The sequence below is a fragment of the Oncorhynchus keta genome, chromosome 7 (assembly GCF_023373465.1).
Source record: "Oncorhynchus keta strain PuntledgeMale-10-30-2019 chromosome 7, Oket_V2, whole genome shotgun sequence".
Classification (NCBI taxonomy): Eukaryota; Metazoa; Chordata; class Actinopteri; order Salmoniformes; family Salmonidae; genus Oncorhynchus; species Oncorhynchus keta.
In genome coordinates this window covers 23,485,884-23,508,867 of record NC_068427.1, presented here as the reverse complement: position 1 = coordinate 23,508,867, position 22,984 = coordinate 23,485,884, and the positions used below count along the sequence as shown (strand labels likewise).

At 41.2% G+C, this 22,984-nt stretch overlaps 2 protein-coding genes and 1 pseudogene across 4 annotated transcripts in view; 2 read left to right on the top strand and 1 right to left on the bottom strand.

Moving 5' to 3' along the window:
* LOC118386166 (synaptotagmin-like protein 5) overlaps window positions 1-2,190 on the bottom strand; it is a 61,386-nt gene extending 59,196 nt beyond the window's left edge. For 2 of the 3 annotated variants that reach the window (XM_035773655.1, XM_035773657.1), the window contains exon 1: window positions 2,075-2,190. The gene's annotated coding sequence lies outside the window, so the exon portion shown is untranslated. The remainder of the gene's footprint in view (window positions 1-2,074) is intronic. The other variant, XM_035773654.2, reaches the window with a different exon arrangement.
* A 1,142-nt stretch (window positions 2,191-3,332) lies between these two features.
* On the top strand, window positions 3,333-5,375 carry LOC118385823 (dynein light chain Tctex-type 3-like; annotated as a pseudogene).
* Window positions 5,376-13,884: 8,509 nt separating this feature from the next.
* On the top strand, window positions 13,885-18,522 carry LOC118386175 (gastrin-releasing peptide receptor-like). Its single transcript, XM_035773680.1, has 3 exons — window positions 13,885-14,475; window positions 16,295-16,640; window positions 16,785-18,522. The coding sequence occupies exons 1-3, from the start codon at window positions 14,069-14,071 to the stop codon at window positions 17,172-17,174; spliced, it is 1,143 nt and encodes a 380-aa protein (XP_035629573.1). The 5' UTR covers window positions 13,885-14,068; the 3' UTR covers window positions 17,175-18,522.
* The last annotated feature ends 4,462 nt before the right edge of the window (window positions 18,523-22,984 follow it).

Sequence of the window (22,984 nt, the reverse complement as noted above, 5' to 3'; positions counted from 1 at the left end):
CTCTCTGTACTCATCCTGAGAAGTGTGTTAAAGTTCCGGTACAAGTAATGCCGGTTATATGCACCAGGTCTCCAGTACGCATCCACAGTCCAGGATGTCCTGTGCCTCCTCCCCAAACTCGCCGTGAGGTGCGTGTCACAAGCCCGGGGCCACCTGTACTGGCCCCACGCATCAGGCCTCCAGTGCGCCTCCACAGTCCAGAGCTTCCGGCGACAGTCCGGAGCCTCCTGAGACGGTCGGCGGTCCGGAGCCTCCTGAGACGGCCCGGCTCATCCGGCGACGATCTGCGGTCCGGAGCTTCTGGTGACGATCCCCGCACCAGAGCCGCCATTGAGGATGACGTATCCACGAGCGGAGTGAGTACTTCGCCCCGCACCGGAGTCGCCCCCAACGGTAGATGCCCACCCGGACCCTCCCCTATTGAGTCAGGTTTTGTGGTCGGAGTCCGCACCTTTGGGGGGGGAGCTTTTTATTCTCTATGTTGGTTAGGTCGGGGTATGACTAGGGAGGGACATCTAGGTGATTATATTTCTATATTGGCCTGTTATGGTTCCCAATCAGAGGCAGCTGTTTATTGTTGTCTCTGATTGGCGATCATATTTAGGCAGCCATTTCCCCTTTGTGCTTTGAGGGATCTTGACTATGTATAGTTAGTTGCCTGTGAGCACTCCAGCAGCTTCACGTTTAGTTTTGCATTTATTGTTTTCTTTGAGTTTCACTTCAAAATAAAGAGGATGGAACCATACCACGCTGCATCTTGGTCCACCTATTACGAACCAATGTGACAATTACCTTTAAGACAATCTAGTATTCATTAATATGCAATTGCCTGCAGCCAACCTGCTTCCTTTAATCCACTGTGATTACAGTAAAATACTATAGAAACAACTTTCTTAGATTTTAATAGTCACTTTTACTGTATTGTACTGTGTTTCATTGCTCTGGTATCAAGTTACCTTTAATAGTTCAGTATTGTATTGACACTATTCAGGAATAGGCAAAGATATCTTATGATATATTGTTATAATTACAATTTTTTGGAAGACCAATGCATCCTTAACTACAACAACATTTTCAGTAAAGGTAACAGAAACGTTTTACTTGCTATGACTGTGATATGTAATTTGTTTAATCAACAATCAAGGACAAATGTGCCCACTAAATGACCAATATGTAAATGTGAAAAAAATGAACTTGCAAAGAACACTGGGTGATATGTCACCATATAATGCTACTATCTCAAAATGTCTCAATGTTGACATACATTTCTTCAAAATGTTGACTTACTTATCTCAAATGTATTAAGGTTTTAAAAACATTTTGGTGGCAGGAATGTGCTTCCATAAGCCTGTAACTTTGAAGCAATATTAGTTTAAGACGTGCTAAGTGAATATGAACCATTTTGATGAGTTCAGTTCATGCTATTGCATTAAATCCAACATATGCCTCTGTGGGATAGTCTAATTACTCATTACTAAGTTAGTACATGCAAAATGTGTAAATTGTTTCACAGTATCATAATAATAGCCCATAGAAATAATATTTTTTATAATTAGCCTATATTTCACAGCTCTGTCTAGACAACAAAAACTGTCAGATAAATTGAACATCTTCGAACCAGTTTCTAGTGTGACTGGACAGAGAGCACAAAAAAATGCCTTTTGCTGCATTGCACCTGTACAAACAAACGCTGCTAACTTTACATGCAGCTGTATGGTAGTTGAGACCTCACCTGAACAGAAACGTTTTATTTTATAATTACTCTACTGAATTATTTGTCCACAATACAATTATTTAGAAGGTTATGCAACAATACAAAATAAATGTTTAAAATCTATCGCAATTTTGCAAAAACAGCATGTAGCTTATGAGTTTTAAGAATTAGCTTATGATGATGGTTATTCGCTATGGGAATGGCTTACTGGTCTCTTGTCGCTTGTTACCTCCTCGTCGGGACTCTCCCTTTCAGAATCATTCTGGGACATTCACCGCAGTTCATGTTTCACACAGATAGAACCACCAACATAAAATTACAATGCTTTCTCTTAAGATTGTAACAGAAAAGCCATCATACCTGAAAGCAGCACTCCAGCAAGTAAGTGGTGGCTTGGTGACTCCTGAGAGTGGATGCTACGGGGGAGCTTGTGCAGTTACTCCATCTCTTTGCGCGTCTCTCTGATCACAGCTGTGGTGTCAACTGCTCTGCTCCGCATAGCAGCCCAGTGCTCTCGTGTGTAAGGGGGCGTGGTCACATTTTCGAGAAAACAGCTGGGGCAGCTACTCTGCAGTCTATCTACGAACCCGATTTAGTAGGCTATTATTTCTCCAGTGGCAATATACTGATACTGAATATAGGCTAATAATTCCCTATTGACTCAATAAGTCATGCTGCAGTGGCAAAGAAGCAGTTTAGATATCTTCCTGTGCGTCTCTCTCTCTCTCTCTCTCTCTCTCTCTCTCTCTCTCTCTCTCTCTCTCTCTCTCTCTCTCTCTCTGCTTTTTTCTGTGTGTGTGTTGTCCTTGAGTCCTAGAGTCAAATTGTGGTACCATACCCCAGATCTAACCTTAGCTGCTATGAGGATAAAATGACAGAATTACATAAAACACTGAATTACAAAACAATATCTGATCGTTTATTAGTGGTTATGATCAGTCCACTTCTTACACTTACTACCATACAATTCCTAATACCTCCCTCCGCAAGGAGACAGGAAATAATCTACTGCTCTCATTTGCAGTCGTGGGTGTATCTTGCCTCGCTGAGTCTGTCACAGATGAGACAGATATTTCACCAGATGTATAAATGTGAAGCATCCGCTTGACGTTCCCCCTCACAATCAAATTTGGAAGCCCAGTGCCGGCAATGGGGAGAGGATGGAATGAGGTGGAATTTGGCCGAGATTCTGCACATTTTCTCATCGATTAAACATTTGATCTTAATACGGTTCTGTTCCCAAAACTACAAAATGTTATGAACAGAGTGGACTAAGTTTTGTACACTTTACCCTTTGCCAAAGTTGTAAAAAAATTGCGTTGTTAGGAAGGAGTGCAAAGGCGAATTGAGTTATTGCACGACTTCAGAGTATGTGTTCCCTAATGCGAATATGCAGATATGTGCTAGAACGGGCCAATAGGATATCGCTAGCTCGCCCACCTCCTTGCTTGTTTTGCCAACTATGACTAATTTATTCACGTTGGGTGTGGTTTAGCTATAAAACAATACAATTATCTCTGCCTTTGATCATCTCCGTATCGTTGACAGCTAAGCAGGAATAACAGCAGGATCGGCGAAAAGGCCTTGTATAAATAATACATTCTTGCTTTTAAATCAAATGGTGGAGTACAATTCCGGAGAGGAGGTAGATTTAGCATTTAGCTATATATATCAGACTTCATAGCATTTAGCCCAGTTAGCTAGCTAACATGTGCATGTACTGCATAGATGCTGTTTCGAAAACGTCACAAGCCAGTACTTGAGGGGTTCGTTTATTTGGCACGGATTACCCCAGTGGGAGGAGTTTGATTCGGGAGAAAAGTGATTGTGTTGGTTTAGGAACCGGACTGCTTCACCGGTGTGAGCCAGGTGCCCAGCTCTGACCGACCGCGAAATCGGCTCAAAACAAAAGTGTAATTAAGCACAGCGTGATTAATAGGATTCAGATTTTTCACATGCACTCGGGATTGCTTTGGATAAAAACTCTGCCTTCCCAATGTAACCTATTTAGAAAATTCTATGAAAAAAACATGCTGTGTTTGTCTGGATGATGCACCATGCTGCCTTGTTGACAACATGACAGAGCGGGGCCGATTACTGTTTGATTTGAGATTTCCTCCATTGACTTGTGCATTTGCCCGGTTCAACGCGGGCCAGTGTAATATAGACCCTCCATTAGTATTTGAGAAGTCAAATGAAACTGACAAGATAATATAGACCTTCTTGTAAACATTTGTCAGGTAAATGTCATATCAATACATGTAGTTGTGTGGGGAATTTATCAGTTTAGCAGCTAGCCAATTTACTGGGTATGATGAAATCAACTGGACTGAGCATCTGTCAAAAACAGCATAGCTAGCGAGGTTACAGTATTATGCAGTCGAAGTAACCCAGTGTATTAATGAAATGTTTCAGCTACTTCAAAATCTTCCAGAAATCACAATGCTCTTTCATACTTTAGCAGGCTGCAATACCCATAATCTCAGTGCAAATTATTCTAAAGATCCTATGAACAGACTAATAGTTAGATAATGAATTATTGGTGCAGCAGCCCCCTTCTCATCCCTGGGTTTGCCTGAAAGTAGCCTTTGATGTCCAGCCTCCACAGCTCTAGTGTTGACATGACCTCTAAGATCTCAAAGTGGGGTGTCTGTCTGTGTACCCTAGTTCGTTGTGAGAACAGCCGGGAAAATCTAGGTCAACACCAGCTCCTTTTGTTTTGTATGATTCCAAGCACACAGCTGTGTGAATGAATGCCGGACACTCAACAACTTGTTTGACTTTATATCATAACTAAGTAATACCCTCTATTTTGTTCATGTTTTTCATAATGAGCCTTTTTATATATATTTGGAATCGCAGGTGTCTTACAACGCAGAGGGGGCCAGTGTCTCTGTTAAAGAGGTAGGTAAGAGGATCTTGGAAACATGTTTATCAACAGCCTTATTTGTTGGCTGGTGAAAATGGTCAAAACCACTGATTATCCCCTTCATAGTTGCTTGATTGTGTCGTTTATCATTGCAATCTCATCTCCTATGATATTATTGATATTATTGCTCCTACTGACTGTCTGTGTATCGAAGGTCTCATTGGAGGAATAGACTACAACAAGAACAAAGTGAACCAATGGACTGCCAGCATCGTGGAGCACTCTCTCACCCAGTTGGTCAAACAAGGGGAGACCATTCAAGTTCATAGGTGTGATGTTAAGATATTTTAACACAACTGAGCTATGGGATTACAAGAGTCAGTCACAAATTGGTCACGTCGAAGTAGCGAGAAAACATAGATGCACTAAAATTTGAAATTGTTAGTATACCTTAAACCTCATTCTATCTTCTCCACCCTTAACAGGCTGGACGATTGGCCCTTTGTGACCGGGAGCAAGGCTCTGTGCATGACAGAATGCTTACAGCAGGAAATACATCATCAACATGGTCTTGTGTTCCAGTGAACTGTGTCATCATGCAGAAGACTGGTGCTGGTCTCCACACGGCCAACTCTTGCTACTGGGACACTGCTACTGATGGTGAGATAAAGGAAAACACCACACTGTACTACTCTACTACTAACTGTACAAACCATTGAACAGTCATTTGCTTTGTTGTGCTAATCAACAGTGTATCACCCTTTGGCTTAATCAGGAGGGTGTAACAAGTAGAACTTTAAGGGAACACTAAAATAAAGGGAACACTAAAATAACACATCCTAGATCTGAATGAATGAAATATTCTTATTAAATACTTTTTTCTTTACATAGTTGAATGTGCTGACAACAAAATCACACAAAAATTATCAATGGAAATCAAATGTATCAACCCATGGAGGTCTGGATTTGGAGTCACACTCAAAATTAAACACACTGCAGGCTGATCCAACTTTGATGTAATGTCCTTAAAACAAGTCAAAATGAGACTCAGTAGTGTGTGTGGCCTCCACGTGCCTGTAATTGTAAATAAACAAGAATTTGTTCTTAACGGACTTGCATAGTTAAATTTTAAAAAGCTGCCAAGGCAGCAACTACTCTTCCTGGGTTCCAAACACATTAAGGCACTTACATCACATATAAAACAAAAGATAAAACATTACAACATGTAACATTACTACACCACTACATATCTACAATACAAAATGTATAATACCACCATACAACAACATTACAATGTGCGTGTGTGTAGAGTGCATGTGGTAGCGCTTGTACGTTTGAGTGTGTGTCTCTTCACTGTCTTCTGCTGTACTTTAATCTGTTTTTAAATCTGATTATACTGCTTGTATCAGTTACCTGATGTGGAATAGAGTTTCATGTAGTCATGGCTCTATGTAGTACTGTGCACCTCCCATAGTCTGTTCTGGACTTGTGGATTGCGAAGAGACCTCTGGTGGCATGTCTTGTGAGGTATACATGGGTGTCCGAGCTGTGTGCTAGTAGTTTAAACAGACAGCTCGGTACATTCAGCTTGTTAAAACTTCTTACAAAAACAAGTAGTGATTAATGAAAATGTATGCACTCACTACTGTAAATCGCTCTGGATAAGAGCGTCTGCTAAATGACTCAAATGTATGCACTCACTACTGTAAATCGCTCTGGATAAGAGTGTCTGCTAAATGACTAAAATGTAAATGTATGTCAAATTCTCCTCTATTTTTAGCCATGAGATATTGACATGCTTATTATTAATGTTAGCTCTACGTGTACATTTAAGAGCTAGCCGTGCTGCCCTGTTCTCAGCCAGTTGTAATTTTCCCAAGTCCCTCTTTGTGTCACCTGACCAAACTACTGAACAGTAGTCCAGCTGCGACAAAACTAGGGCCTGTAGGACCTGCCTTGTTGATAGTGTTGTTAAGAAGAACTGTGCTTTATTATGCACAGATTTCTCCCCATCTTAGCTACTGTTGTATCAATATGTTTTGACCATGACTTGCTCAATTGACATATTATTCATTACAAGATTTAGTTGAGGTTTAGAGAAATGATTTGTCACAAAGACAATGCTTTTAGTTTTTTTTTTACATTTAGGACGAATTTATTCCTTGCCACCCATTCTGAAACTAACTGTAGCTCTTTGTTAAGTGTTGCAGTCCTTGCAGAAGATGTAGGCTTTTTGTTTCAATTACTCATGATACTGTAAATATGACTTGTGAGCTGTGACTGACATCTTTGTCCATTAACATTTCAGTCATTACATGCATTATTTAACTAACATCATCATTTTCTGGTGTTTATTTGAGACGTCTCACCTTGTACATAAGGGGATTGTGAGGTAGTAGTGGCGTTAGACAATTTGTAACAACAAAAGGTTATCCTATTTGCTGCATTGTTTGTTGTTCTAATCTAGGGAATAGCCTTGTACAAGATGGCATTTTAAAAGAAGATCAGGTGGAATTAGATTGTATACAGACACAAGCTACATTATTGGTCTATGTAATTACAGATGTTTAAAGCGAATAGTGAAACTCTAAGACTTTAATGTCTTTAAACATACACACACACCTCAACTATTAAAACTCATATGATAAGCGTGTCTCAAAGAGTTTATTACTTTTATATTTAGGTAAATGTTGAGTGTGAAAAGAGGCCAAAGTCAACACATGAGAATATATCTGTCCAAGTCTGATGAAGCAAGGCTATCCATAGCCTGAGATTGAGTGACAGGTTATGGCTGGTGAAACTAGACATTTACATCAGAGAAGTTCTGAAAATGACTACCTTGGATGAATTTGTCCCTGTTTTTAGCATCCTTTTGTCCCTCACCTGAGTTAATCATTGATTGAAGCGGTTTCCATTCTATTCTGTTCACCAACCAAGACTTAGTAGATCAATTACTTCAAGGATGGTGAGAAGGCCAAATAGTTTTTTTAAAGAATTTTCTCCCAGCCTAACAAACTAAAAGAATATTCTTGGCTGGATTCCATTTAGAAAACTTGCTACCTCTCCTCTGCCCTAATCTGAAAATACTTGATAGGAAAAAGTCAAATGGTGAACATTTGAAAGGGAAGGGAGTTTGTAATCGAGTTGGAAACAAAGGGATAAAGAAAAAATGGAATCCTTCATCTCTCCTACAGCGCTGAATGCTCTCAAGGATTCATAGTCACATCTGCTTACATCAGGTTCACCGTCAAGGCTACAACATCTTTCTGTCATATTTTTGTTTGATTAATGGATGAGATTTACAGTCAGTTTATGTATTGTGCCACTAGGGGTCAGTATAATTCCATATACGTGGTCTGATTATATTATAACACACAAAACACAATTACTCGATAAGTCACATATAAATATACAAGTAATTCACATATTGTTTGAATTCCATCTTTAAAATACCACTTTTAATAATCATTTTCTCTGTGAGATTGATTCACAACACTGTGTGTTATTTACATTTGATTATTTTTATTACAAACATTCTGTTTGGCTTCAAAGACTTTGTATTTTTAATACAAACTATATGGAGCATTCATGTGACACTAAATTCTGTCAAGCCCTGTGCAACAGCGTTGCAAAAGAAGAGCTAGTGTAAAAAAATTATCCTATAAAAGAAACATACAACATTCCAAAACAATACATTTAAGGTTCAAAGCTAAGCAAAGACTCTTCTCACCATTCCAAATATTTAACACTTTTCAAATAGATATTGTGCAAGTCTGTGTCTAGATTAATATATGTAATAAATCACCAGAATTGAAGTGGCCAAAGAGACTCGGAGACACAATAGCACAATACACATCCAATCAAAGTATCTCACTGTGGCAACATAAACAACAACAGCTGCTGCTGACTGCTGCGCTTAGTTACAAAGCTGAACCAAAGTGACAGAAATCTTTCATAAACATGCAAAGGTGTGAGGCAGAGTCTGTCGGTGGCCGTGGTCATGCGGTGGGTTCAGTACATACAGTTGTGTTTAGTAAGAGATATGATCTGTTTATTTCACCTTTATTTAACCAGGTAGGCCAGTTGAGAACAAGTTCTCATTTACAACTTTGACCTGGCCAAGATAAAACAAAGCAGTGCAACACAAGCAACACAGAGTTACACATGGAATAAACAAACATACAGTCAATAACACAATAGAAAAAAAATCTATATACAGTGTGTGCAAATGAAGTAAGATTAGAGGTAAGAGGTAAGAGGTAAGGTAATAAATAGGCCGTAGTGGCGAAGTAATTACAATTTAGCAATTAAACACTGGAGTGATAGATGTGAAGATGATGAATGTGCAAGTAGAGATACTGGGGTGCAAAGGAGAAAAAATAAAAAAAACAATATGGGGGATGAGATAGTTGGATGGGCTATTTACAGATGGGCTATGTACAGGTGCAGTGATCGGTGAGCTGCTCTGACAGTTGATGCTTAAATTTAGTGAGGGAGATATGAGTTTCCAGCTTCAGTGATTTTTGCAATTCATTCCAGTCATTAGCAGCAGAGAACTGGAAGGAAAGGCGGCCAAATAAAGAATATGCTTTGGGGGTGACCAGTGAAATATACCTGCTGGAGTGCGTGCTATGGTAACCAGTGAGCTGAGAGAAGTCGGGACTTTACCTAGCAAATACTTATAGATGACCTGGAGCAAGTGGGTTTGGCGATGAATATGAAGTGAGGGCCAGCCAACGAGAGCATACAGGTCGCATGGTGGGTAGTATATGGGGCTTTGGTGACCAAACGGATGGTACTGTGATAGACTGCATCCAATTTGCTGAGTAGTGTTGGAGGCTATTTTGTAAATGACATCGCTGAAGTCAAGGATCGGTAGGATAGTCAGTTTTACAAGGGTATGTTTGGCAGCATGAGTGAAGGATGCTCTGTTGCGAAATAGAAAGCCGATTCTAGATTTAATTTTGGATTGGAGATGCTTATTAATGCAAGTCTGGAAGCAGAGTTTACAGTCTAGCCAGACACCTAGGTATTTGTAGTTTTCCACATATTCTAAGTCAGAACCGTCCAGAGTAGTGATGCTGGACAGGCAGGCAGGCAGGTGCAGGCAGCGATCGGTTGAAGAGCATGCATTTGGTTTTACTTGCATTTAAGAGCAGTTGGAGGCCACAGAAGGAGAGTTTCATGGCATTGAAGCTCGTCTGGAGGTTAGTAAACACAGTGTCTAAAGAAGGGCCAGAAGTATACAGAATGGTGTCGCCTGCGTAGAGGTGGAACAGAGAAACACCAGCAGCAAGAGCGACATCATTGATGTATACAGAGAAAAGAGTCGGCCCAAGGATTGAACCCTGTGGCACCCCCATAGAGACTGCCAGAGGTCCGGACAACAGGCCCTCAGATTTGACACACTGAACTCTGTCTGAGAAGTAGTTGGTGAACCAGGCGAGGCAGTCATTTGAGAAACCAAGGCTGTTGAGTCTGCCAATAAGAATGTGGTGATTGACAAAGTCGAAAGCCTTGGCCAGGTTGATGAATAAGGCTGCACAGTATTGTCTTTTACTGATGGTGGTTATGATATCGTTTAGGACCTTACGCGTAGCTGAGGTGCACCCATGACCAGCTCGGAAAACAGATTGCATAGTGGAGAAGGTACGGTGGGATTCTAAATGGTCAGTGATCTGTTTGTTAACTTGGTTTTCGAAGACTTAAAAAAAGGCAGGGCAGGATGGATATAGGTCTATAACAGTTTGGATCTATATTGTCTCCACCTTTGAAGAAGGGATGACCGCGGCAGCGTTCCAATCTTTGGGGATCTCAGACGATACGAAAGAGAGGTTGAGCAGGCTGGTAATAGGGGTTGCAACAGTTGCGGCAGAATTTTAGAAAGAGAGGGTCCACATTGTCTAGCCCAGCTGAATTGTAGGGGTCTAGATTTTGCAACTCTTTCAGAACATCAGCTATCTGGATTTGGGTGAAGGAGAAATGGGGGAGGTTGGGCAAGTAGCTGTGGGGGGTGCATTGCTGTTGACCGGGGTAGTGGTAGCCAGGTGGAAAGCATGGTTTGCCGTGGAAAAATGCTTATTGAAATTCTCAATTATCGTGGATTTATCGGTGGTGACAGTGTTTACTGGCCTCAGTGCAGTGAGCAGCTGGGAGATGCTCTTCTTCTCCATGGACTTTTCGGAGTTTGTGCTAAAGGATGCAAATTACTGTTTGAAAAAGCTAGCCTTAGCTTTCCTAACTGCCTGTGTATATTGGTTCCTAACTTCCCTGAAAAGTTGCATATCGCGGAGGCTATTCAATGCAGTACGCCACAGGATGTTTTTGTGCTGGTCAAGGGCAGTCAGGTCTGGAGTGAACCAAGGGCTATATCTGTTCCTGGTTCAAAATGTTTTGAATGGGGCATGCTTATTTAAGATGGTGAGGAAAGCACTTTTAAAGAATAACCAGGCATCCTCTAATGACGGAATGAGGTCAATATCCTTCCAGGATACCTTGGCCAGGTTGATTAGAAAGGCCTGCTCGCTGAAGTGTTTTAGGGAGCATTTGACAGTGATGAGGGGTGGTCGTTTGACTGCAGGCCCTTTACGGACGCAGGCAATGAGGCAGTGATTGCTGAGATCCTGGTTGACCACAGCAGAGGTGTATTTAGAGGGAAGGTTGGTCAGGATGACATCTATGAGGGTGCCTGTGTTTACAGATTTGTGGTTGTACCTGGTAGTTTCATTGATAATTTGTGTGAGATTGAGGGCATCATAGATTGTAGGACGGACGGGGTGTTAAGCATGTCCCAGTTTAGGTCACCTAACAGTACGAGCTCTGAAGATAGATGGGGGGAAATCAATTCACATATGGTGTCTAAGGCACAGCTGGGGGCAGAAGGTGGTCTATAACAAGCGGAAACAGTGAGAGACTTGTTTCTGGAAAGGTGGATTTTTTAAATTAGAAGCTTGAATTGTTTGGGCACAGACCTGGATAGTATGACAGAGCTCTGCAGGCTGTCTCTGCAGTATATTGCAACTCCGCCCTATTTGGCAGTTCTATCTTGTCGGACAATTTTATAGTTAGGGATGGACATTTCAGGATTTTTGGTGGCCTTCCTAAGCCAGGATTCAGACACGGCTAGGACATCCGGGTTGGCAGAATTTGCAAAAGCAGTGAGTAAAACAAACTTAGGGAGGAGGCTTCTAATGTTAACATGCATGAAACCAAGGCTTTTACGGTTACAGAGGTCAACAAATGAGAGCGATTGGGGAATGGGAGTGGAGCTAGGCACTGCAGGCCCTGGATTAACCTCTACATCACCAGAGGAACAGAGGAGGAGTAGGATAAGGGTACGGCTAAAGGCTATAAGAACTGGCCGCCTAGGGCGTTTGGAACAGAGAATAAAAGGAACAGGTTTCTGGGCGCGGAAGAATAGATTCATGGCATAATGTACAGACAAGGGTATGATGTGAATACAGTGGAGGTAAACCTAGGCATTGAGTGATGATGAGAGAGGTTTTGTCTCTAGAGATATCATTTAGACCAGGTGAGGTCACCGCATGTGTGGGAGGTGGAACAAAAGGGCTAGCTAAGGCATATTAAGCAGGGCTTGAGTCTCTACAGTAAAATAAGACAATCACTAACCAAAACAGCAATGGACAAGACATATTGACATTAGGGAGAGGCATGAATAGCCGAGTGATCATAGGGACCAGTGGGAGGCTAGGCGAGCTGGAGACACGGCGATTCAGACAGCTTGCTGGCCGGGGCTAGCAGAGGGGCCTTAGGGGGGGACGTCGCGACGGAAGAAGTCTGTTGTAGCCCCCTTGGACGGTTGCGTCGGCAGACCAGTTGTGTTGGATTGGCAGGGCTCCGTGTAGGCAGTAAAAGATTAGTCTCTTTACATATACACTAGTGCTGGCTTATCAGTCACCAGGGCTGTAAATTAATCAAATATATTTGGTAGCAAAATAAAATGGAACACAACATAAAATCTAGGATCACCAGAAAACAGATTTGTATATTTATTGTTATAAAGCCTATATTGGGCTTATATGAATTCTAGCTACTTTTGAAGCACATGCTGTGCCCTAGAAACAAATAACTCTTTAAAGCTGCAAATGGCTTAAGGACAACAAAGTCAAGGTATCGGAGTGGCCATCACAAAGCCCTGACTTCAATCCTATAGAACATTTGTGGGCAGAACTGAAAAAGTGTGTGCAAGCAAGGAGGCCTACAAACCTGACTCAATTACATCAGCTCTGTCAGGAGGAATGGGACAAAATTCACCCAATTTATTGTGTGAAGCTTGTGGAAGGCTACACGAAACGTTTGACCCAAGTTAAACAATTTAAAGGCAATGCTACCAAATACTAATTGAGTGTATGTAAACTTCTGACCCACTGGGAATGTGATGAAAGAAATAAAGGCTAAAATAAATCATTCTCTCTACTATTATTCTGACATTTCACATTCTTAAAATAAAGTGGTGATCCTAACTGACCTAAGACAGGGAATTTTTACTAGAATTAAATGTCAGGAATTGTGAAAAACCGAGTTTAAATATACTTGGCTAAGGTGTATGTAAACTTTTAATTTTACTTCACTACATTACTAAAGAAAACAATGTACATTTTACTCCTTACATTTTCCCTGACACCCAACAGTATTTGTTACATTTCGAATGCTTAGCAGGACAAGAAATTGTCCAATTCCCACATGTATCAAGAGACCATCCCTGGTCATCTCTACTGCATCTGATCTGGCGGACTCACTTAATAACACAACTGCTTCATTTGTAAATTATGTCTGAGTGTTGGAGTGTGCCCCTGGCTATCCATAAATGTAAAAAATAAGAAAATCGTGCTATCTGGTTTGCTTAATATTAGTAATGTGAAATTATTTATATTTGTACTTTTACTTTTGATACTTAAGTATATTTTAGCAAATACATTTAGTATTGATACTTCAGTATATTTAAAACCAAATACTTTAGACTTTTACTCAAGCAGTATTTTACTGGGTGACTTTTACTTGAGTCATTTTCTACTAAGGTATCTTTACTTTTACTCCAGTATGACCATTTGGTACTTTTTCCACCACTGGCCTAAACCTATTGATGTTACATTTAATGGAATATGAATGACTGTCATCCAATATGCTGTAATAGAAATAAAGCCACGCTCATAAAAAGAAAAGCGTCTTCCCGACAGCAACTGTGACTTCCACCAAATGGGGCAGGGAGCGAGTGACGCATGCCATCAGTGAATTTATAACCCCCCCAATCTACAATGAGAGGTGATGAGAGAACCCTCAACATTGGCTAGCAGTGTGTCAAACGGCATCATAAAAATAAGCTTTTTTTGATGGTTATTAGGCTATGCATAATTGGTTTTGGTAACACAGTACAATTATGAGCCACACCATTTAATTTAACAGGAAGTCATTGCAAGGGCTACTTTAAGAATATTTTTTACATACTTTCAAGAAAGACACCAACTATGTCTTTGGAGGACTCCTTCATTTTAAACCCCGAGAACATATTGATGTTTAGCTTGTCGCGGGCATCCGGTATCGAGACAGGGGTTCAGGAGTCCTACATTTGGCTGCCCGGTATCGTTATCGCCACCGTCTACGGACTTTTAATCATTATTGGAATTATCGGTAACGTCACGCTCATTAGAACGTTTATCGCCGTTAAATCCATGCGGACGGTGCCCAACCTATTCATGTCCAGCCTCGCGCTCGGTGACCTTCTGCTGCTTGTCACGTGCGCTCCGGTAGACGCAAGTCGGTACCTCGCTGACGAGTGGCTCTTCGGTCGGGTGGGATGTAAACTCATCCCTTTCATCCAACTCACCTCCGTCGGGGTTTCTGTTTTCACACTCACTACGCTCTCTGCAGATAGGTAAGAGTTGTATCATTGAATTTGTTGTTTTCTCGATCACTCTGATGGGAAGTGAAATTTAAAAAAAATGTTTTACCTATACATACATTTGTAAGTAAAAAAAGTAACCTTTATTTAACTAGTCCAGTTGAGAACAAATTGTTATTTACAATGATAGCCTACCAGGGAACAGTGGGTTAACTGCCTTGTCCAGGGGCAGAATGACAGATTTTGTTTCTTGTCAGCTGGGGGATTCGATCCAGCTACCTTTCGGTTACAAATTCTTATTTACAATGACTGCCTACGCCAGGCAAACCCGAACAACTCTGGGCCAATTGTGCGTTGCCCAATGCAACTCCCAATCACAGCCAGTTGTGATACAGCCTGGAATCGAACCAGTGACACCTCTAGCAGTGAGATGCGGTGCCATAGACTGCTGCACCACTCAGGAGTCCAAGATGTGGCACCATTTGTGGCATTGATTGCACTAATAAATATATAATGTCAGAAATGGTCCTTAAATTGACACTTTTGGCTCTTAGCAAGTGTCTTGTCAGGCCACACAGAACATCAGAATTGCCATCAGGAGATAAAGAAAACAGTTTTTGCCTTTAGTGAAGACAGTACACTAAATGGGTTTGACTGTTGAGCTGCCTGCAATACTGTGCTCTGTTCTATTATATTCCACTATTATCATCTCCTCTGTCTCTGTTCTGCAGGGTTCTTTCTCCATCAGAGTTACAAGAGCAGCACTGCAGATATTGCGATGAGCGAGATGACAGACTTCACTCTCACAGTCACACATATGTTGCGTTCATGACATGTCGGAAACTCGGATATTTCTGATTTGCTAACCTAGGTAGAAGAGTCGGGTCCCGAGTTTCTGACTAGGGAGGTTTCAGAATCAACCAATAGGAAGATATACGCAAATAACTTCAGTTCATTTGAACTTGGAGGTCCCGAGTTTCCGACATGAATAAACGCGGCAAAAGTAGCTGCAGATGTGCATGGGTTATCGTCACGCTGTTAGAGCGTTATTGGTACCGGACCAAAACAGCTGAGACGTTTCGCACTTCAACGCTCTTAGTTGTTGAGGAAATTGACCCACTATGTTGTTTACTTTGTGCACCTACGTCATATCGCTAAGTCTATTGGAACCTTGAAAAGAGTTAAGAGGGTTATACGAAGAGTATTAGTCAGAGCTGAGAGAGAGAGAGAGAACGTGAATGTTCCTTTAGTGAAGTGCCGACAGATCAGACTGGCCTACAGTATATAGGTTAAAGAGCCACCAGAGAAGTCAATTCTGTTTCTTAATTTCTTATTGAACACAGATCCAGACAACCCACCCAATACATTACACATTAAAACATATCTGTCACTGCAGTTCCCTGCCATGCCCACTCTTTTAAAAACACAATTTCAGGGAAATATCAATAATGTAACCAATCTGAGCAGATAGCTATTACTTTTACATTCCTCACACACCAACTGTTATTGAAGTTTAATCATTATTATCAGAGCTTTGATGTGCCATATAATCAATGGACTTTGATTCGGGGAATATGTTTTCTTAGGAGAGTTGTTTCTAGCAGTCTTTGATGTTCCTGAAGTACCCTTATGTATGTTGTGTCCCTATTCTCTCATTATAAATATGATCAAACTCCATTAACCAACACTTGCTGCTTTCATTGAATTCTCTCACTTTTTTCATCCTGATCCATTTGAGCCACTTGTTTCTTTAATGATAAAGGATCCTTAAAAAAGTCTGCTAAATGACTAAGCATTTTCTAAACGTAATCAAATGTAGCATCAGTGAATTTGAATGTTCTTCTCATCCAAGGTACAAGGCCATTGTCAAACCCATGGACATTCAGAGGTCCACAGCTAAGATCTCCTTCCGAGCAGCAGCCATCTGGCTGTTCTCCATGACCCTGGCCATTCCTGAAGCGATCTTCTCCGATCTTCACACCTTTAACATCGGCCAGACCAATGACACCTTTGTGACATGTGCCCCCTACCCCAACGCTGGGGAACTGCACCCTAAGATCCACTCCATTGCCTTCTTCCTCATCTTCTACATCATTCCACTCATCATTATCTCTGTGTACTACTGCCTCATCGCATGCAGCCTGATCCGGAGCGCCTCAGACATACCCGTGGAGGCACACTTACATATCCAGAAACAGGTTTGTGAATGTGTGTCTGGACACTGGACGGACGATTAGGTGTTTATCATTTAATGAAACATGGGGAATAGGTCAATTAAATATGTCTGTATTTCAGTGCTTCGGAATTCAAACTGAATGATGTTCTCTCTACCATCCCCACAGATTGAGTCTAGAAAACGTCTGGCTAAGACAGTGCTGGTGTTTGTGGTTCTGTTCGCTGTGTGCTGGCTCCCAAGTCATGTGATCTACCTGTACCGCTCCTACCACTACGGCCAGGTGGACACGTCCCTGGGTCACTTCATTGCCAGTGTGTGTGCCCGCGTCCTGGCCTTCATCAACTCCTGCATCAACCCTTTCGCCCTCTACCTGCTCAGCAACAGCTTCCACAAGCAGTTCAACAAGCAGCTCCGCTGCTGCCGCCACCCACAAATCAGGTGTAACGCTCAGGGCACGAGGCAGATCAACATGCGACTGACTTCGGTCAAGAGCACCAATCACTCACAGAATAAATTCAGCCATGGGGCTCATGTTTGTCAGGAAGACTGTGGGTAGCGACAATGTGCTCCAGACTTGTAAATGTCCCATTCCAACACTGACACACTGCTAGCAACATCATTTATGACTGTAACCCATATAGTGGGTCTGTGTTATATATCCCATATTGAAGCATCATACATCATTCTAATTCTATGGTTGATATGTTGGTCTATATGCATCCAATGATCCATGATTGATACAAATCTGTGTTTTATTTTAAATTTAGAATGTATAATCTAAACAGCTGCCACGTATGTAAACCAATGTGGCAGAACTGGACTCTGGCCTCTGGAGATGCAGTTCTATTCTGGTTACTAATTTGAACCAAATTGATCCATGACAACCCAACCAAGTGTAAATGATGAGTTGGTAATGACGAGTGAGAGAAACAGACACCTACAGTATGAATGTACAGTGCCACCTGCCAATGTGTACACACTTCGACCCCTAAAGGACAGTTCTGTAGGGATAACTCCAGCTGATGTAAAAGACCAACAACTTTGGTGATTTGATAGATACTGTAGCTGACATTGAAGGATCAATTTCCTCAAGAACAGTTGCCCAGGAGTAGTCACCGCTGCCTCAAAGGCTTGGAAATGTTCTATAAACATACCCATATACATCTCAACACATAGACATAGCAGCATTGGTGGAAGAGGAGATGTACATATCTGTATACAGTTTATTGTACACATCAGAGTACAGTATCTGTTTGGGTCGAATGTTAAAATGGCCAAATACACTATTTACCATTCATTTCTATTGTGCACAACATAATCCGAAACACAAGAAAAACAACCTGCAAATGCGTCTAACAAGTTTGTAGTCACAAGCTTGATGTAGTTCATTGTGTGCTAAGAATATTGGACCAAAGACTAAATGTAATACACTATAAGTGCATTTGCCCAAATACTTATGATACCCTCTAATGGGGGGATTAGAAACACAAATAAAAGATGACATTCTGTACTGTCGCCTCATACAAAATATTTGATCTAAAATAAAAAATGCTGGAGTATAGAGCCAAATTAAAAGTTTCAGCTTCACTGTCCAAATAAATATGTAGGGGAGTATGTGTCCAAGAATAGTTCTATGTTGTCCAAAGTGATACATGTGTTTCTCAGTGTTTGGTAAACATAACAAGTCATTCTCCATGGATTAATGGAACATTTTGTTGTTGTTTGAGCATTTTCTGTCCTCTCAAATGGCCTAAATTGTTCCTTTATAGAACATGTTTATGTGCTGTCTCGTTCAATGCCAAAGTTTTTATTGTGTTACAATTTAAGTGGCTATATTTTTTTGCTGTAAAATTGTTTTTCAATGTATATTATGATGTTTATTGTTGATTAAAGGATTACAAGATGGTGGTGTGCGGTGATTCAATGTGCTGCACCGCTGTCTTGTCCTCTTCCTCGGCACCTAGCATGTCCCTCCAGTGAACATGCAGTATTCACCATTCTAACCACTGGCTTTGTTCTGCATGCAGGACATCCTCCATTAGGACTGGATTCAGGGCCATGCACAGAACTTTGGTGGGGCAGGTGCTTAAAGTGAAATAAGGGTTTTAACATAGTACTTAATTTTCTGACAAAACACTCACTGATCACTAAGCAAGCTAGAACCAAAGACGAAAGGAGTTAGTTAAGTACGGTATATTTGCTATAACGACTGCTGGGGTGGGCTATATCATCTGATCATCGCTAATGTAGGCTATATGAATCAGCTAGTTAGCTAGACTATGCTGTCAAAACAAGCTAACTAGTCTTTACTTTATTTAAATTGGTTCTGCTACAGACAAACAGTCAAACTGCATTTGCCCCTGCCCCTAACCATGAGACAAGACTAGCAAGCAACTCCAAAGTAACCTACTATTGGCTGTATTAATTTCAAACTCACTGCTCAGCGTCGGTGGGTAACTTGTGCATGCGAGGAGGACAAGCACAACTGCAGCAACGCGCTGCAGTGGTTGTGGTGGCAAATTATTCATGAGTTTATGAGAAATGATCTAGTTTGATGGGCAATTTTTTTTCTCTCTCTTTTCGCGTAACTTAAAAAAAACACCCGTTTCTCATTGAGGGGCAAAGGGGCAGGTGCTCCAGCATACCTAGTGCTCTATCGGTGCATGTGCCTAACTGGACTGGAATAATACATTGAACAAGGGGCCACTGAAACATGGTTACAAGAGCAGAACACAATGTACAAAACCCCTTTAAGGCCAATCAATGAAGCTCTTGTTTAACTTGAATCAATTACCTTAGATGGCAGACACTAGCAATCACACAGTTCTTCTGGTGTATATGCAGGCATGGTGCTTAGACATGCATAGCCTATTATCATTTTACCACGATCGTTTCAATAGTAGCTGTGTGTTCTTTAGTATTGTGTGCCTTCCAAAGGTTGTTTTCACTTTTCGTGCAGCGTAACCTTCTGTCTTTAAGGCTGGGCACAGCCCTATGTACGTCTATTCATTCGCCATTTAAATTCCCTGTTTTACATTCTTTTTTTCCCTCAAATTCCAATGTGGTGATAGAGTGAAGATGTGATTCCAACAATTCTTACTAATTATTTTCTGTTATTCAGCACTTTGATTGTCAAATCGATTTAAACTTGCTCTGTTGTATTTTCATTTTCACAACTCTCAGAACATTTCACAAAACATTGTCAGGCAAATCAATACATCATGTAGCTAAAGCCTAAATTGTGATTTACAGCACATTTGGAAAGTATTCAGACTCCTTGACTTTTTCCACATTTTGTTACGTTTCAGCCTTATTCTAAAATTAATTAAATTATTTTTTTTACCCCATCAATTGGGGCACCGTTGACAGCGATTACAGCCTTGAGTCTTCTTTGATATGCTGGCTGGGCCACTATTAAAGGAATTCAATTGCTCTATGTTTTAATACCCAATTAAAATTAAACACTCTGTCAATTCATAAGGATATGTAAGACCCTTATTCTATAATAATAGACAGAGCCCGGTCTTAAAGTCAAACAGCAGAGTTTATTCACGAGAGTACTGAATAAGATACAGTTTACCACAAGTTATAAACTGAAAATGACGTCCTTAGTTCCAGCCCCAACCCGTGCCATTTCCGTTCGAGTACAAAGGCTGTATCTCAAGCCTTCCCACATCCGTCTCCCTATCAATTTAATATAATTTAAGAGTCAAGGTTTTCTCGTGTAGATAAGCATTCTAGCCAGTCTGATTCATTTGTACCAAGGAACAGACAGTCATTGTTCTAACTCTTGACCACATTCACACACATTATATTCAGTACTGGGATCAAGAAAGAAAATTCATACATATACAGTAACATAATAGTATTCTGATTAGTACATATGCAGTAACATAATAGTATTCTGATTAGTACATATACAGTAACATAATAGTATTCTGATTAGTACTTCTTGATTGAAATGTATACATAATTAGTCATTATAGATAAAAATTCCCTTAACAGCCACTCAAGGACATTCAGAGACTTGTCCCAAAGCCACTCCTGCATTGTCTTGGCTGTCTACTTAGGGTTGTTGTACTGTTGGAAGGGGAGCCTTCGCCCCAGTCTGAGGTCCTGAGCGCTCTGGAGCAGGTTTTCATCAACGATCTCTCTGTACTTTGTTCCGTTCAACTTCCCCTCAATCCTGACTGGTCTCCCAGTCCCTGCCACTGAAAAACATCCCCACAGCATGATGCTGCCACCACCATGCTTCACTGTAGGGATGGTGCCAGGTTCAATCCAGACGTGACCCTTGGCATTCAAGACAAAGAGATCAATCTTGGTTTCATCAGGCCAGAGAATCTTGTTTCTCATGGTCTGAGAGTGCTTTAGGTGCCTATTGGCAAACTCCAAGCGGGGTGTCATGTGCCTTTTACTGAGGAGTGGCTTCCGTCTGGCCACTCTACCATAAAGGACTGATTGGTGGAGTGTTGTCCTTCTGGAAGTTTCTTCCATCTCCACAGAGGAACTCTGGAGCTCTGTCAGAGTGACCATTGGGTTCTTGGTCACCTCCCTGACCAAGGGCCTTCTCGCCCGATTGCTCAGTTTGGCCAAACTTCTTCCATTTAAGAATGATTGAGGCCAATGTGTTCTTGGGGACCTCCAATGCTGCAGAAATCTTTTGGTACCCTTTCCCGGATCTGTGCTTCGACACAATCCTGTCTCGGAGCTCTACGGATAATTCCTTTGACCTCATGGCTTGGTTTTTTCTCTGACGTACGTTGTCAACTGTAGGACCTTATGTAGGTAGACAGGTGTGTACCTTTCCAAATCATGTCCAATCAATTGGATTTTCTACAGGTGTACTCCAATCAAGTTGTAGAAACACTTCAAGGACGATCAATGGAAACAGGATGCACCTGAGCTCAATTTTGAGTCTCATAGCAAAGGGTCTGAATACTGTTGTTTTTTTTTTTTTTTTCTTCACTTTATCATTATTGTGTGTAGATTAATGTGGGGGGAAATGAATTTAATCAATTTTAGTTTAAGGCTGTAACATAACAAAATGTGGAAAAAGGGAAAGGGTCTGAATACTTTCCGTATGCACTGTATTTGTTCAGTTCATCCAAGGCAGTTGGACCTGCTGGGAGGTGTTCAGTTGATGTCCTGTGATCTGGTATGTCACTCTCCTGCAGTGGAGGCTGCTGAGCAGAGTACAGCTCATAAATATGTCTGGAACGGAACGAATGGAATGGCATCAAACACATGGAAACCACGTGTTTGATGTATTTGATACCATTACTGTTATTGCACTCCAGCCATTACCATTCTCCAACTAAGGTGCCACCAGCCTCCTGTACACTCCTTTAGGGAAACACTCAGAAACCCTCACGGAGCAAATAACAGTGTTTACTAGTTCATGGAAATCTATTTAGTAGTTTTACATTGGCTGGAGTCAAACTGAGCTAACTGCAAGTAGAAGTATGAGACACACTGTACAAAACAACAACCAACAAACTTTCTTAGAGTGGAAGACTCAGAGTGTACCAGAGTGACTCCGTACTGTGAATGATACTTGACTTTAGATCAACTCTGTACTGTAGATATATGAAATTATGTTTTATTTGTAACATGCACAGAATACAACAGTTGGAAAAACGGAATTACTGTGAAATGCTTACTTACAAGCCCCTATTAACCAACAATGCAGAGTAAGAAAATATTTGCTAAACGAACTAAAGTTAAAAAAACAACAACATAATAATAACGAGGCTATATACAGGGGGTACCGGTACAGGGTCAATGTGCAGGGGTAGGGGTTAGTTGAGGTAATTGAGGTCATATGTACGTGTAGGTAGGGGTAAAATTACTGTGCATAGATAATAAACAGTTAGTAACAGCAGCTTTTAAAAAGTGGGTCAAAGAAAATAGTCAGGGTAGCCATTTGAATAACTGTTCAGGAGTATTATGGCTTCTGGATAGAAGCTGTTAAGGAGCCTTTTGGACCTAGACTTTGCGTACTGGTACCGCATGTCTATGACTTGGGTGGCTGGAGTCTGACAATTTCTAGGGCCTTCCTCTGACACTGCCTGGTATAGGGGTCCTGGATGGCAGGAAGCTTGTCCCCAGTGATGTACTGGGCCGAACGCACTAGCCTCTGTAGCGCCTTGTGGTCAGATCCTTGCAGTCAGCCTTGCGGTCTTTTGCAATGCTCACTTCATTAGATTGTTATTTGTAAAAGTACATTTGTTAATAAATGTGCATGAATGTCCTGCTCTGCATGACTGAAAATCCAGAATTTTCAGATGTCCTAAAGATACTAGAGAACAGTATCAAGAGAACCATATGATACTACAGAACAGATTGACACCAAATTGAAGCTGC

Coding starts and splice junctions, on each gene's coding strand:
- LOC118386175 (XM_035773680.1), top strand. CDS start 14,069: ATGTCTTTGGAGGACTCCTTCATTTTAAACCCCGAGAACATATTGATG. Junction 14,476..16,294: donor ACTACGCTCTCTGCAGATAG/GTAAGAGTTGTA, acceptor TTCTCATCCAAG/GTACAAGGCCATTGTCAAAC. Junction 16,641..16,784: donor ACTTACATATCCAGAAACAG/GTTTGTGAATGT, acceptor CCATCCCCACAG/ATTGAGTCTAGAAAACGTCT.